Raw genomic sequence first — 16,758 nt, forward strand, 5'->3', positions numbered from 1 at the left:
TCTCCTATCATCATCATCGTCATCATCAGAGTGTTTGAAACGTGGCACATGCAATTGCTTCGGGTTATACTTACGTTTGACGAAGCTTATTTTCACAGTTAAATGTTTCGAACACGACTAAGCGGCGATAGATCGTAGCGCGATCACGATCTATCGACCATGGAACGACCAAGAAAACGACCTGTCACTGAGGAATGAAAGCAGAACGGAAAACATGCCAATGTGCACGGAGAGAAAGGTGCAAGAGAAACACCCGAGCAGCATCAGTTATGTCTTGCTTTGTTGCAGGCCCGTGTACAAAGACAAGGCGCGATGAGGGACTTACCAAGCATGTTGTCGCGCAACGAAATCGGAGAGCAACTATAGAGACCAATCCCGTGTCGAATGTGGAAGCGGACGTTCAGTTCCAACTGCAGTTCGTGAGCGACGCATTGGGAACACCGTGTTCAGCATATGTGACCGTTTGTGGTTCGCTAATGACATTATGAAACCGCGAGTTGAATGGGCATCTGTGCACAGAGAGGCGTTTTAAAGAAAAGATGTGCGGAATATTTCATCGTATGCTGGATGTGTCGCGTGTCGTTACAGAATCATGGTTACTGCGAAGTTTCGCGAAGCGATAGATTCCCCCCCCCCCCCCCCCCGCATATCCACCGACACTCGAAGGACTACCTCAACAGAATCCCATTATCGAGCGCATGGCGTTCTTCAGATTCCGTTTACGCCGATGAGGCGCTGTACGGAGGAGCTGAATTTAGTATAAAGAGACAAACTGTGAACGTCCCCGTCGACAATGGAATATCTCAGCTACCACGCCAGCTGCTTGAAGAGCGTACAATTAATGTCAACCTAAGGCGACGGAAGATGAACAAAAACTACATACCTACAGGTGATGTCTGAAGAAGGTTGAATTGAAGGCATGGCTGCGTGTACTGTGCTAGAGCACTTACAAAGACCATGGGGTCACAGACGATGAATATTTCTTGGGGAGCTTTGCTGACGAGGTACCTCACTACGAAGCACTCAAGGAACTATTGAAACAAGTTGGCGATGTGAAGGGTCCAGCTAAAGGAAATATTGCACTCGTTCCACAACAAGAGTTGCTCAGTGTGGGATGAATTGAAATGCTTGTAAAATCGCACCTGGACAGAATAGCAACCACTAAGCATTATATTAACATATGAATATGCACAGGAATTGTCATATCCCGCAATTTATCTTGGGAAGCCGAAAAAGATCGATCAAAGTGTACGCGCTGCGGTGTTCGATCTTGCGACCATCGGAGTTAGACGTGAAGATTTCAGGGGAGTTGTGCCTATAGCCATGTCCCTTACGTGGCGATGAATTAAGATTGTTCGGCTGAGGATCACGAGAGGCATGTCAATTCCGTTTCGTAATACGCATGATGCCGACAAAATTACCAGGAAGGTAATTGAAAACAAAGCGTTGATCGACAACAGTCACGAGAGTAACTTTCTGTTTCCTTCTAGCAACTATCTTCTTGAGGAACGGTCCCAGATCAGTGGTCGCAACCCAAAAAGGATGTGTTTGTTATGATTAGGCAATTGGGGAGGCCTACTGCGTTTCTCACGCTGAGTGCATCCGAGCTTCACTAGCCGAGGCTACTGGCTCTCCTTGAACAACTGAAACAACACGACCGATCGATGTAGACAGTACACATGCTGTATACCGAGCAGAGCTCGTAAACAATGACTCAACAACAACAACAATTACATTATGACGATGAAGTGGGGAGGTTTTCCACTCGAGGAGTGGAACGCTACCCCATAGCTAGGGGGTCTAATATGAGTGATGACGATGATGAGAGATGACGGTGATGACCGGAGTGGCGATGGCGATCCTGATCGTGATGGTGGGAATGTCCGAGGTGTCGAGGTCACAATGAGTTCTTTAGGCCAGTCGCCTAAAAAAACCAACTACATGACGTGAGGCCGCCCTGGAGTGGCCGCGGTGTCCCAAGGGTCGAGGATGCACGACAAGTTGAAGGGGCGGCTGCCAAGGGTGGCAAGCGGTGATTGCAGTGTACGCATCATATAAGTCCGACAGCGGAGGAGTATGTGCTCTACGTTGGCAAGTACGTACGCCACACTTGTTGCAAATAGGGCTAGCCTCACAGCTTAGCTTGTAGCGATAGAACGGAGTGAAGGCCACGTTCACACGTAGCATGCGGATGAGCGACTTCAGGGGACGAGGAAGCTTAGCAGACAGCCAGTATGACACCGTTGGGTCTACACTTCGCAAAGAGGACCTGGTTGGAATATCCTGTTTCCACCTGTAGGGTAGACCAGGAATCAGACAAATGCCTGAGGAGGGATCTTCTGGCTCCTCTCGAAAGTATAATGGGCGTAGAAGGCCGTTGTTGACGTGCAGCGGCAGCGTCGGCCTCGTGATTCCTATAGTTATTCCGCAATGCCCTGGAACCCACTGAAAGGCAACGGAGTGAGAGCGTTCTTGTAGAGACTTCAGGGCGCACAGGACATCCATCACCAGTGAGGATAGGGAACCGCGGATGCCCATGTTTTTAATGCACAGGAGAGCTCCTTTGGAGTCGGTATAAATTACCCATTGCCGCGGTTCTCAGCCTACCGCATATGTCAAGAATAGCAGGATAGCATAAAGCTCAGCGGATGTCGATGAGGTGTGGTGAGACAGACGACATCCACGTGTAACGGACTCTGACGGAATGGTAAAGGCTGAAGTTGAAGGGTTCCTGGTCGTCGATCCATCCGTGTATACAGCGGTACCGTTGCAGTATTGAGCTTCGATGAAGTCAAGGGTAAGTTGCCTAAGTATAACATCAGGATTGCCCTTGGCTTGGCAATGACTTAGTTGCCTGCGTATCTTTCGGTTTCTCGTACAATAAGGAACATATTGCAGAGGTCCAAGAGTTCTCCATCTTGAAAACGTTGTTCATTTCCTCAAACAGATTGAGTTCCAAAACACGCGCATATTCTCCTATGGTTGGAAAATGCACCCGATGAAGAAGTGAGCGAAGAGACGCCGCTAAGCGTGAACATGATGGAAAAGCAAGCCGACCTCTGTCTGGCTGACCTTTCCTTTTTTCTTTAATAAATCTTCATATGTATCATATATATATGTATATGCATACGCGTTGCAAGAGGTCGGAGCGGGTCTGCAGGTTCAGCGCTCCATTTTGGTTTATAGAAGCGACTACCACTGTGTTGCCCGTTGCACCTTGATCAAGAGAAAAGAGGACGCTGCCGAGTATAAGCGCTTGAAAGAGAAATATGAGACAATGCACAAACCTCTGCAAACGACAAGGTGTGGACCCATTCAATAATTTCTGGACCAACAACGTGTTGAATCTCATGAAGACGGCCTTGACATTTTGCGAGCAGGTGTTCGACTGCGAGTTGTCATGTTAAAGCATAACACGAATCAAGAGTGGGTGAATGCATTCGATACATGGATTGCGTCTGTGCTCCATTCAAACATGGATCTACAGGTCATCATCGACGCGTACTCTTGTGCTGCATATGTAATTGGCGACGCGAATAAGTCCCACAGGGGCGTATCTAACCTTCACAAACCGATCGTTGAAAAGAGGGGACAGAACCCGGACATCTACTACGGCCCTATAATGAAGTCGATAAGCACAAATATGATGCGTTCATAGTGTTACGCTTGGATTCAAGAAGCAGCATGAGCGCAGCAGGACGCACGCGCGTGAGACGCGCTCATGAAGAGATGGTCGAGTTGGATAAAAATTCTGCCAACATCCTGGAAAGCATAGAAATGCTCGAAAGAAAACATCCTCCAGAAGTACGAAAACAGACCTGCAGAGGCATCGAGAACATATACTTCGCCGAATTTGTGTCCGAAACACAAGGTGGTTCGGAGAGAAAATGCTAACATCAGATACGATTCCTACCGATCAGATGACGTCTTCAAATACAAAACGCGAGATGGTGTTCCTATATCTGCCGTTTTGTACTATGTACCTTTTTCATTGCAACGAGGTTCATTGTGATTCCACCGCCAAATTTCAGCAATATCTGCAACCAGTTGCACAAGATTCACATATACGAGGGTTGTTCCATAAGTTTCCGGCCCGAGGTATAAAATGCGCGCGAATTTGAAAATTAAGGACGCGTGGCGCCATCTGTTGGAGGGCCGGAGCACCACCCTCAACACTCTCCATGCTTTTGTCGGTTGGAGAGCGGCATTTCAAACAGCCAGGGTGCACTCTTCAGTTAAAATTAAAAAAAATCGAGTACCGCGCAGTGATAAAATTCTTGACAAAAGAGGGACTTTCGCCTAAAGAAATCAAAGCGCGACTGGACAACGTGTACAGGGAAGCCTCTCCGTCGTACACAACGGTAAAATACTGGGCTAAGCAGTTTCGACTGGGGCGAGAGTCTATTGAAGATGATCCACGCGATGGTCGTCCAGTGGAAGTGGTGACACAAGAAAATTTGTCTCTTGTCGAGGGGGAAGTGCTGAGCGACAGGCATCTGAAGATGCAGGAAATCTCAGAAAGGCTGGGGCTTTCCAAAACAACCGTTTTCGCATCATCGGCGAGGGCATTCACTTGAAAAAGGTCAGTGCGAGATGGGTGCCACGACTTCTCTCGTCAGTTCAAAAGATGGAATGGTGCATACCAGGAGAAGCACCCCCAAGAAAAGCCAAGGTCACACAGTCCACAAAGAAGATCATGGCAACAATATTTTGGGATTGTCACGGGATCCTCCTCATCGACCTCAAAGAGAGGAACACCACAGTTAATGCGACTTATTGTGCTTCACTCCTGCACAGACTGCGAGACACCATCAAGGAAAAGAGGCGCGGCAGGTTGAGTCGAGGTGCCCGGTTGCTCCAGGACAATGCCCCTGTCCACACGGCTTCTGTTGCCAAGGCTGCACTGAAGGAGTGCGGCTTCGAAGAAATCCACCACCCACCCTACAGTCCAGACTTGGCACCTAGTGACTACTTCCTGTTCTCAAACTTGCAGAGGGATCTCAGAGGACGGAGATTTCATAACGATAGTGAGGTGCAAGAGGCAGTTTTCCAGCATTTTGCGGACAAAACTTCGGACTATTTTTTCAAGGGTATAAGAATGCTGGTTGAAAGGTGTCAGAAGTGCATCGAAGTTAAGGGTGACTATGTCGGAGAGTGATACACTTGTTTCGTCTCTATGACTATTAAAAGTTGGTCGGGCCGGAAACTTATGGAACCACCCTCGTAAGTTGATTCACATATACTGGAGATTCACATATAAATTGCTTTTGGATTATCCCTATCAAGCGAAGGAAAATCCTGAACAGCAACAGTTCTGCAGGATGAGTAGTTCATGTGTTACAAAAATGTACAATGGTTTCTATGCATTACGCACCCGACCCATGTACTGAACAATATTTTGTAGTAATCCACGCGTTCATAAATGTAGCCACTTACAGAACACAAGACTGAGTGTACCACGAAGCACAAGGCGTTCGATATGCGTCATAATGTGGAAAACAGGACAGCGGGTAGGAGTGACTATGTTTAATAGCGGAATAAAAGAAGAATGGTATCACGAGATGATTGTGGCTTCGTCCGTTGTCATCACAAAGATATAACTGATAAAGCTCAAGACAGATGTCTAAACACGTCGTTATTTTTGAGACTCATTCGACAGAAAACAACGTTCAAAACAAACCAACTAGTTCACTTTGTTCCTTAAAGGGGTTGTGACACTTTGATAGATGTCGTTCATTACATGCACACATTGTGTTGCACACTAGAGAGTATTGAGGAGAAAATAATTATTTTCACCGCGTCGCACTTGATATAAACCGTTCAACACACGCACTCGTCAAGCTCTGACATCACAGCTCCGGCCTATTCCCGTTGGAAGTCGTAAGCACGTGACCTCTCTCTCGCTTCTTCACTGGCGGAGACGCCTGCCGTGATGTCAGAGGCGCAAGAGTTTTGATACTCGGTAGTCGCGAAGCCCCCCCCCCCCCCCCCCCCCCCCCCGTTTTCCCGCGATGCTACAAGCTTTCCGATTTCAGTGTGTGGACGGAACACGAGATTGACGCTGAAATTTGATTTGACACTTCAGTCAGAATGAGTAAACTGGGCTAGGAACCATAGCAAACAGTTTCAGTCATTCGTTTGTATTGGACTGAGCTACGTGAAGAAAACGAAAGTCATTCGCAGTTATTCTTTTAAATAATCAATCAATCAATCAAAGTCATTCGCAAATGATGTCACTGTCAATTATTAAGACACCTGATGATTATGACCGATAGCATATCTGAAGTTATATACAGGTACATTCGTTTTATTTCTTATTCTCGAAACTAGCGAAACATTAGATTATGTCACAAAAACGTTCCATTTTAGACGACGTTCAGTTGGATGAGTATTACAAAACAGGAAGGCACAAATCGCAAGGGCGTGGGAGGTGGTAACTATGTTAATGCCTGCGGGCTGCAACTTTCTCAAGACAAAACATGCTTTACGCTCCTGGGGCCTGGGAAAGGTTGGTCTCATTTACCCACGCTTTCCCTAAATGGAATACCCTTGTCCAGGGTGAAGACGCAGCGGTACCTCGGCCTTCTGATCAACAGCCGCCTGACGTGGGCGCCACTCACAAAAGACATAAAAACTAAATGTCTGTCGTCACAGAACCTTATTCGACGGCTGGGAGGCGCTACATCTGGATGCCCACAACGCACAGTGCTAGCCATTCACCAGGCCACGACCGTCGCCAAGATACTTTATGGACTCCCATTCGCTTGTCCAAGCGCATCCGCACTACAAGTATTGGAGCAGCTCCACAGAAAGGGGTTAAGGAATGCCCTCGGCATCCCAGTCTTTGCACGAAACGAGGCTGTGTACGCGGAGGCCCCAGCCCTGCCCCTTCTCCCGCAGATCACGCGACTCCACTAGACCGTCGCTGGTAAATTCCTCATCGCCAGGGGACAGAGTCGCACACACTCCCGCTTTACGGCCACTATCCGCACCTTCACAGAGGTGGTGCCCACACCCCCTGCAATGCCTCGCAAAGAACCTCTCTGGACATACACTGAAGTTCGGGGCGAACTATGCTTAGCCGGTGTCAAGAAGAAAAGTCAGCTTTCCGACACGGTCGTCCAACGCCTCGCTGCGGAGTGCCTCAACAACAACCATGGTCAAGCCACGCACATTTACACAGATGCCAGTGTTGACAAACAAGCAGGAATAACCGCATACTGCATCCCCTCGCTCAAGCTCAACTGGACAGAAAGTCTACTCGGGGAGCTAACATCGAGAGACGCGGAATTGCTAGCAATAACAGAAGCGCTCAAGGCTGCAGAAGACCGCAACTTACTCAACATTGTCATCATCACGAACTCACGGGGCGCTATTTCTCGCACACCACTACGAAAGATGCTGCTTCGCAGGAGAGACCCGGATGCACATAGTACGGCTTGAATCGCGGTGCACTGCGGTATCGCTACAGTGGATGCCTTCCCACAAGGGCATACCGGGCAATGACCACGCTGACTCTCTGGCAAAAGCAGCTGCGAGAACCAGGCCGAAAGTCAAAGATCCCCCAAGCAACTTCTGCTGCTTGAAATCAATTAGGGGGTATGTGTTGATGCTGCACCCTTACAAGCGCACGAGATTCGGATCTGCACCACCACACTGTGCTACTGGTGGCCTCTCCAGGGCCGAGGCTTCCCTCCTTCTCCGCACCCGTTCTCGCAGTGGCTACACACGGGCCCATGTCTTCAAGCTCGGCCTTACGCCGAACCCTGGATGCCCACACTGTGGGGAAACACAAACGGAGGAGCACGTTATTACGGATTGCCCAGCCACATGGGATGCAAGACGGAGGCTGCAGCAAGCTGTGCAGCCTACCGGCAAGCCTGAACTCGAGGAGATTGTCTATCCTCGTGGCAACCTCCATCGTCGGAAGCTCATCCAAAGAGCTCTTCTGGACTTTTTCAAGGTCGTTGACCCACAAGGGCGACTGTAGGAACACGTGATGCATAGCAGCAACTAATGTAACTGTTCTCCCCTTCCCCTTCCTCCCCCCCCCCGAGAAACATGCCGCCAGCTAGGCAGGCAAACCGCTCGTCTACCTAACGTTACCCCCCCCCCCCCCCCCCCCGTGAGAGTTGACTGGGAAAGAGGGTAGTTCTTCCTTCCTTCATGTCAAGAGTTATTAAATTCGATAAAATATTGGCGTACAACTTTTCGGTCGTGTTTAATTTCTCCTAACGGTTTATCGTGGTTATTTTTGCTACCTCTCTACTGACGAGCAGTCGATGCGGTAGGGAAAAGTGAATGAGCTCCTCGAACTCATTCGCACCCCCTAATCGCATTTTGGTTTCACCGTGTGACACGATGCGAATGTCATTTGCTGGGAATGACATTCAACTTGCCGTGTGACAGGAGTATTAGTCCAGTTTTGTGACATCTTTGCAACGCCTAGGCTTCGAAATATGAGTCCTTCTCAACTAGCCCCATAATATGCGGAGAGTCCTCGGGTTGGTCTCCTCAAACTACCTCCCGCGATGATTGGACAAATCGTTAGAGGAGACCAATGAAAGACCGCTCCGTATTGTCGGCCTTCTTGAGAAGGAGAGAGTGGGAAGTCGTAAAGTGCGTTTATTTTATTTTATTTTTTTTCTATCGATCATAAATCACGAACGACACAACGGATGACTCTCGTTCCTTTTGTGTTGATGTCAAGGTAACCACATTTTTCATTCCACGAGGAGAAATTTTTGCCCCTTTAATAAATAAATATAAATAAAGCGAAATGCAATTCAGTCGTTTAGAAAAGAAAAGTTCCGCTAATGAAACGGTTAGAATTGCTTTCTTCCGAAATTTTCAATTTGAATAAAAGACTCTGAGTATATAGCGTGCTCTTGGTAATTTGATGCTCTTTCTTCCCGCTTATGTTCAATGACGAACCTCGGATAACCCAAGTCGCTCTGCCAAAGAATGAAAACATTACCGTGGCACGCATGCCCTCGCGTAAGCGAAGGGGCCTCTAGGTCAACTGTAATTGCTAGGAATTGAATCTTGGCCTTGGATGCGCCGCATCTTCGGGTTTCACGACCGTTCAGCTCATAGTGTTCACATAGTAGAAGGTCATAGCGTCCATATAATAGGAACAGAAGGTATTGAGTACCTACTGGATTGTTGCCTGCACTTTGTCTTAATAGTTGTGTAGGAAAAGGGCACTGAAAGAGAAATCTTGTTCTTGCCCACACACCCAACACCTCCCCATCGTCAGAATGTAATCGTTGTTGTTGTTCTTGCCCAGCTCCTCACGGGGACGTGAACTGCGCGGAACCGATTGAGTCCAATGTGTGCGTCGAAGCTTTTTATAAAGTCAGCATTTATGTCTAGTTTGAAGGTACGAAAACTGCAAATTTCAAAGATCTTTTGTCCCCGTTAATATTTTCTTCTGTGCCTCCTCTCAAACTGTTGCTTCATTGGAATACTTTTCATTTTACGCTCTACGACTTCCAACACGAAGTTCTCGCATGAATGTGCTAGGGTTAAAAAGTGTACGGTACGCTATACGTAATAATAACAATAATAGGGCATCATGAAGGCCATGCGTGAGTGCGCACATTTTGTTCAGTTCTAAGCGAGTCGCGTGTATTTCATCAATCATGGGCTTAATATTACAATGACACCGTTACGCTGTTCACTGCACACCGTGGCAACTGAGCGCAGTTTTGTATGTGCACAAGGACGTGCGCAATGGTTTTACAATTTGTATACATTTATATTTATTTTTTTTATTTTTTTTTCGCCAGAACCACGCATCGGCGGAGCTCCAGTGGAAACGGCAGTCTGGTGGTTGAGTGCCTTCGTAGGATTTTCCTCCAACACACTTTCAATTCACTCCCTTTGTAAGATTATGTTAAAGCGACGCAGCCAGCGATTTGACTTTAGTTATTGCAGTACGATGAGGTAAATGTGGTATGCATTGTTCATATGACACCATTTTTGCGCCACTATGGCGAAATATTCGAATCAGTGTGAATGAACAGTCCAACTCCCAACCCTCAGATGCCGAACATGATCATGTTTCCCCACGTTTGTCCAGACCTGCACGTATCGTCTGTATAGTGCAGACGACCGATCAACACATATGATATGCCCTAATGCCCCATAAAGGAACTTTCTCTCTCTTTCTCTCCCTATCTGTCTGTCTGTCTGTTTATTTATTTATTTATTTCACTGCAGTCTGCGTGCCTCACACTGTATATTGACTTCAGAGAAATACACGACTTCGGAAAACCCCAGAGAGCTTAGCCCCGCTTTGAACTCTCAGGAATTTGCTGATAGCAAAGGGAGAGCAGGTCTCCAGGCTGTTTCGGTTCCTTCTCTCCCGGCCAATTGTCCACGAGGAGTCACTGACAGTCGCTTTCGGGTTTTGTTCAGTTTTGATCGTTTCGATTCAAAACTTGCTCATTTCGTTTTATCACACCTCAAGACAGCCCTTCATCATCTTTCTCTCGGTCGGATACCCTTATCACGTGACGTCCCGGCCAAGGTACAGGATCTCCTGCTTACGTATCCGTGAATCCAAAACCGGATGTGACCATGATGGTCGCTCCGCTGGATGAAATCATGCATATCGCATCTACACGTATAATGTGCACTCGAATATAATCTCAAAAACAATCGACAGGTTCCAGACCGTAGCCCATATCAGAGTATCGTGCTGATCTGGTTCTCCGGGTCTTAGAAGGGTCTTGACTGATTAAGTCACAACTGTAGTGCTCGCGTTGATATAGGTGTTATTAAGCTGTATGCCTGCTTGTTGTGGCGGGATGCTGCTACGGAGGGATCGTGCGTCCTGTGCCGACTTCATAGGGAATCAATAGGGTGTCACTGTTTGCCTTAGATATTCTAAGGAAAACCAAGGGAAAATATCCAGGTTCCAGGATTAGAAACCAAATCGCAAGTGTCTTGCGTATGGGAAAGCCCGAACGACAGATCAACATCGTTCGAACATGCGCATTGCTCAAAGCGCGCAAGCAAACTGCGAATATTTATTCGTAATGTCATTTTTTTTTACATGTAACTAATACGTAGCCTACGACTCGTTTCATATAAATTATAATCTCATTACCTCGACCAACGATATTATAAATTCTACATTAACCAGCCATTACAAAATCCAGCGTATGAAGACGGGCTTTGTGAGGGCTCCTTTTCGAGTGAATGACGAACAGGAATGTCGTCGTATACATATTCTTGATTGTAGCAAGGACTTCTTGCGTTTGACTGGAGTGCATGCTTCAGTGCAATCATTTCAAAGAACATTATTCGAGTGTCGTGCTCAGGTGCACAGGAGTGTGCGTGTAATTGTTCACTCCTCATGTCTCAGCCACGTCGTCAGAAATTTGTACAAGGGACCGGACAATGTAGTTCTGGATGCGATACAAATACCACGTACGTGCCTTCGGAAATTAGATGTCACGATAGGTTTATACGAAACCCTAAGTTCCCAACTCTCCGAGTAGACCTTGTTGCATCTGTAACAGTCAGAATTTGCATGAGAGCAATCTATGCAGTTAAAATGTGAAACTGATGTATAAGCTCAAATTTTTGCTTGTGTTCAGTATATTTTGGGCTGTTTGACTACGGTTCGAGGCACATATTTTGGATCTGTCCTCGAATGCTAACATAAGAACAACAAAGAAAATGGGGGAAGTAGAAGGGGGAAAGTATAGATGGCAAAAAAGTATCAGCTGGCGAGCATTTTTAGACGAATACTCGGGAGATATACCTATGCTCATAAGCGACGCTAATGCGCTCGAGCAATGTCCCGCCAATCTAAGCAGGCAGATCGTTCGAACACCTACGTTACCCCTCCCCCCCCCCCCATGGATTAATTTTATTCCCCGAGGGTTCTTTAACGTACAGGATGACGTGCCCAAGTAGTTTGTACTCGGCACTCAGTAGGGTTCAGACCTGACTTCCTAAGTCTCGGGATCAATAAGCAGACACGCTACCATGGGGTCGGTGCGGGACATCTTGCTTTGAAATGAAACCTTTATACTTTTTCTGACTCTTTGACCACCTGTCGCAATTATTTTATTAGTGAAGCTCATTCAGAAAGCCCAATTTCAATAAAGGATTGTATACGATGCAATGTTTGTGCATGTAATGCGATAGAAAGACTTCACTGCAGCGAGCGAGGAGGGCGACGCATCTTTGAGCTTTCTCAGCTTGTATGCGTAGGGACCTACCTATGGCTACGGTATAAACTGGAATATTGGATTGAGCCGCAATATAGGTAGATCCCCCCACTCACCCACCCACAAAAAAAAAGCACGCGAATTGTAGAAAATGAAATAAAGTTTCTATACCCAGAAAAGGAAACTTCAACTCGATATTAAATTCGATCGAGAATACGCCAGAAAAGGGCACCAGAGCATCAGAGAGTAAGCGTCACCCATGCTGAATTAGCACGAGGTAGGACATGAAATTAATAAGATGGAGGCGACCGCCCAGTGTCACGAGCCTCGTAGTCTTTTCTGTCAATGGCCGATAGGGTAGTCAATCCAGAGCCATTTTTGCAGTCCCGCGATTTCGGGATTTTTTGCTGTCAATCCCGGGATCCCGGGACGGGATTTCGGGATTGTGACGAGCTCAGATTGTGCTTCCAAGTATAGTCCTGCGCGGATCAGAATTATCTAACCCGCATCCGACCCGTACCCGCAGGTTCAAATCCCTACCCGACACGCACCCCGCTACAAATTCACACCCGCATCCGCCCGCAGCCCGCATATCTTTTCCAAAAGCTCACCCGACCCGCTACCCGCAACGCGATGAACGTTGACGAGTAAACTGAGAGTACCCCCCGGTCTATGCCTGATGATTAGATTGTCTTTGTGCGTGGTTTCTTGTATGTCATCAGCGCAGGGGGAAAAACCTGCAAATGCGTGTTGGTTTGTGACATGAGGCATGATGATACCAAACGCGACATGGACAAAGAAGGACACACAGGCGCTGTTGCAACGGTGTGAGCGTTTGTTCCGCCCTTGTCAGCGACGTTTTACGTCAAATTTCGAGCCACTGCAGTACAGACGCCTAAGAAATTGAGCAACTCGAGTACTTTGTGCTTTCAGTACAACTGAGTACTTTTTAATAGTGTTTTGGTAAAATGCGTCGACCGCACCCAACCCGCTGCCCGCTCCGCCGTCAACAATGACGCCCGCACCCGACCAGCTCCCCGCACGACACCGAAAGCCTAGTCCTAGACCTGCAACAACGTGCGGGTCACCCGCGGGCCGTGCAGGACTCTACTTCCAAGTCCATTTACCTCAAGTGACTTTCTCGGCGTGTTGTGCGCAGTTGATGTGCGCTTTCTTTTTTGTTTTAATTCTGTGTTTGCGCCGCGAAGCAACTGTGGCTATTAGCGGCGTACAGACGTGGACAGATGGAGAGAGGACAGCAAGAAGGAGTGGTGGACAGGGGGGTTAGTATGCGTCCTGTGCAGACTTCAGGGGGAACTGTGCCGACATTCGTCTGGAAAGTCTTCGGAAATCCCAGGGAAAGCCTCAGACAGCACAGCCGGTGACAGGATTCGAACCCATGTCACCTCCCAGTCTTGGCGTGGAAAGCGATCATCCTAATCACTATGCCGCGGGAGCTTGTGAGCGTTTTGTCACATCTTCCTTTTCAGAAGGAAAACACTCGAAAATTTGCAGTGTAACCACATTGGTAAAATAGTGACGGCAAAATGGTTACATTTTATTTATTTATTTTTTTTCTCTGCTATGATAATGCCACTGCATTTTCATTCATCTGTATTTCACTGTTGCACGTGAGAAGAAGGCGAGTCCCGCTACACTTGAACTAACAGGAAATATTACTTTATAATCTCCTCAAATGGTGTAACATTCCACTTGAATGAAGAACAGCAACAACAACAAAAAAAGAAAAACGAAGGAAAGAAACGAAACACTAAACGGTTTACAACACCGTTGCTGCGTGCTTATCACATTGTACAATGATTAACACACGACCTGAGAAAGCACAGAACGTCGAGGGCGGTGTCCCCCAGTTCGGAGCGAACTTTTGTGCAAATACTGGCTGCCGAACTGAGGGTCCGTTCAGCTTCTGCGCTAGAAGAAACGACAGTCAGCAAATATCTGTACGCACGTGTAGGCAGCGGTCCTCTGCCACCTCCGGTCATAAAAAGTGTCATTTCCTTACGGACGAGTGAGTCTGTGCCTGATGCCTACAGGTGTTTGGTTTTCCTGTCATATTTGCTCTGACGAAATCCCGGGACTTCGGGACGTCAAAAATTGACCGGGATTTCGGGATTCGGGATATCCCGATTGACAACGCTATAGGCCGGTACATAAGACGATAGTCGACATTTTCCAGTGTATGTAAAAGAGAGAGAGAGAGAGAGAGAGACGTTCTACCTATAATCCAGTTTGCATGGTCTACAAGGTGGTGCGGATTTTCAGTGTTCCAGGATGTGAACGTGATGGTCTTCGTGGGTTTCGGTTTCCTCATGACCTTCCTGAGACGGTACAGCTACAGTGCATTGGGACTCAACCTTCTCTTGTCGGCCATTGCAATCCAGTTCGCAGTGCTCATGCGAGGAGTTTGGCATGCTGAGAATGGAACCATCCAGCTCTCCATTTCCAGGTATGAGACGTCCGCCATTTGGTGTTCCATTCATACCCTCCTTGTGCTCACAAACGATTTCGATAGGTCAAGATAACGTGATGTCTAACTTGACTTGCGCCATACATTGTATTTCGACACACAGAAAAAAAAAAGAAAAAAAAGAAAAGGGCTAAGCGAGCGGGGGCAACACCACCTAGATAGAGAAAGCCTGCTTACTCGTCGCCATATGGCGTAACAATTAAGAGTCAGCGAATGACGATCGTGTTTTCAACGGCCGTAGCCAATCACGAACGTGCTTTCAGCGGTCGTGGCCATGAAGACGAACCACTGTCGTCTGCCAGTTGTGATTGAACAGTCCCGCGTACTAAATAGGAAAACTTGGAAATAAAGCGCAAAAAGGTCTAAATCTTTCTCAAAACTGATTTTCTGGAAAGCGTCTTGCACTTTTATCTAAATATTTAGGTCTGTAGGTTCCAAGTGAACTGCAATCATTTGCGGGTTCTTGAATTCGCAGAACGATTAATCGCAGTAGCAGACGAATTCTGACTCTTAATCGAGGGGAGAGAGGAGGCAATTAGCATGCCTTCTGTATCAAGGTGGCGTTGGCGTGGGGGCGCTTGACACGAAGAAACGGTGCGTCCGCTCTGGAACCTTACAACCTTGTGAAACCTTATAAACTCCAAAATTGTCAAAGTATACTCAACTCAACTCAACTCAAAAGTCAAGTATAATTAGAGCGTGTTTTAGGGTTACACACTCGGTAAAATCCATCTTTACTCCCCGATTTGCACTATTGTAAGTGCACAGGTGCACAGTAAATAATTTTACACCTTTATTCGCTCAAAACAGGTGTATTCTTATAAGAACACCATTTTCTATCCCACAAAGGGTGCAAGAAGAGCATTACTAAAGAAGATATAATATCGACATACACCACATTTTATCCAATGTCGATGGTGTAAAGTGGGGTGTTGAAACAGGTGTTTACTTCCAATACACCTTTTTTACACCCCATTTGAACTAGGAACATGGTGTCAAAAACGGTGTTTCAATTCGTGAGAGAAAAATTATGCTGGTTTCACAGCTCTGCTCAGCAAGTAATCACATTACAGATGATAACCTGAGTTAAAAATACAGTATGTGACATGGAAGGATGTCAGGAATTTAGCTGATATCTTTGACACGTTGCAAGCGTATAGGTACGAGTTGCAAAAATGCATTCCTCGTCACCGTTACAAACGTTTCCCGCCCCATCACATTTAACGAACGTTCCCCAACAAACTGTATTTCAGTATATGATCCATCCGATACGCCAATATAGGCTACTGAGGGTGCCCAGGTCCCTTCAAACCTCGGCACTCGCGTTGGTCCCACACGTTACCAAGCTAACGTGGCGTGCCTGTGACGCATTGCGCTCTGGTTTAGGTTCTACGGTGGAACCACGGCTGCAAGACTGCCGTGTTCAGGGTGGTGCTTGCCATAGAAGCAAGAACGTCGAACTGTATGTCTCGGCATGCTGCCGCGGAAACTTGTATTACACTAGTTCAAGAAAACAATGCCATTCTAAAAGGTGTCTTGAATAGAATACTCCCCTTTTAAGGGTGTTTTTTAAACGCCCATTACGAGAGCGTTTTTTTAGGAATGCACTTAATTAAAGGGTGTTTTAGAAAACACCCTTCATCCGAGTGTAAAGGCAACACCAAAAAGGTGTGCGCCATGGGACAAGCCATTTACACCAAAAAAGTGTAAAAAGTTTACTGTGCGCGCTTGGCATCTCGTGTTCGTCTGAAATGTGAGAAGTGCTCTTTTTTATTCTCCAAATTGCTATTTTTTCCGACGGGATAGCTCCTGACTATCCCTTTCAATTATCATTAATTTGAGTAAATTAGACACGCTTTTCATATTGGTGGGGTAAAAAAATGGCATTTACTTGGTAAATTACCTACTTCAGTTCGCAAAACTTTGCATAATTAAACTTACGTTACACGACATTCACATCAGGAGGTGGCAAAAACCTATTAAGAACAAATGCCGTTGACCGCATCTAGGTGGCGTAGTTTTTTTATTAGAATTCAATGACACGTTTTCTGGGACACCCTGTATATAGGACGATGTCCTATT

General features: G+C 46.8%; 1 protein-coding gene across 1 annotated transcript in view; it reads left to right on the forward strand.

Annotated features, from left to right (window-relative positions):
• LOC135385681 (ammonium transporter Rh type A-like) overlaps positions 1-16,758 on the forward strand; it is a 55,029-nt gene that overhangs the window by 11,176 nt on the left and 27,095 nt on the right. Inside the window, exon 2 of the mRNA XM_064615138.1 lies at positions 14,472-14,655. Coding sequence (XP_064471208.1) covers positions 14,472-14,655 — 184 coding nt within the window. The remainder of the gene's footprint in view (positions 1-14,471; positions 14,656-16,758) is intronic.

The sequence above is a fragment of the Ornithodoros turicata genome, chromosome 2, assembly GCF_037126465.1.
Source record: "Ornithodoros turicata isolate Travis chromosome 2, ASM3712646v1, whole genome shotgun sequence".
NCBI classification, from domain to species: domain Eukaryota; kingdom Metazoa; phylum Arthropoda; class Arachnida; order Ixodida; family Argasidae; genus Ornithodoros; species Ornithodoros turicata.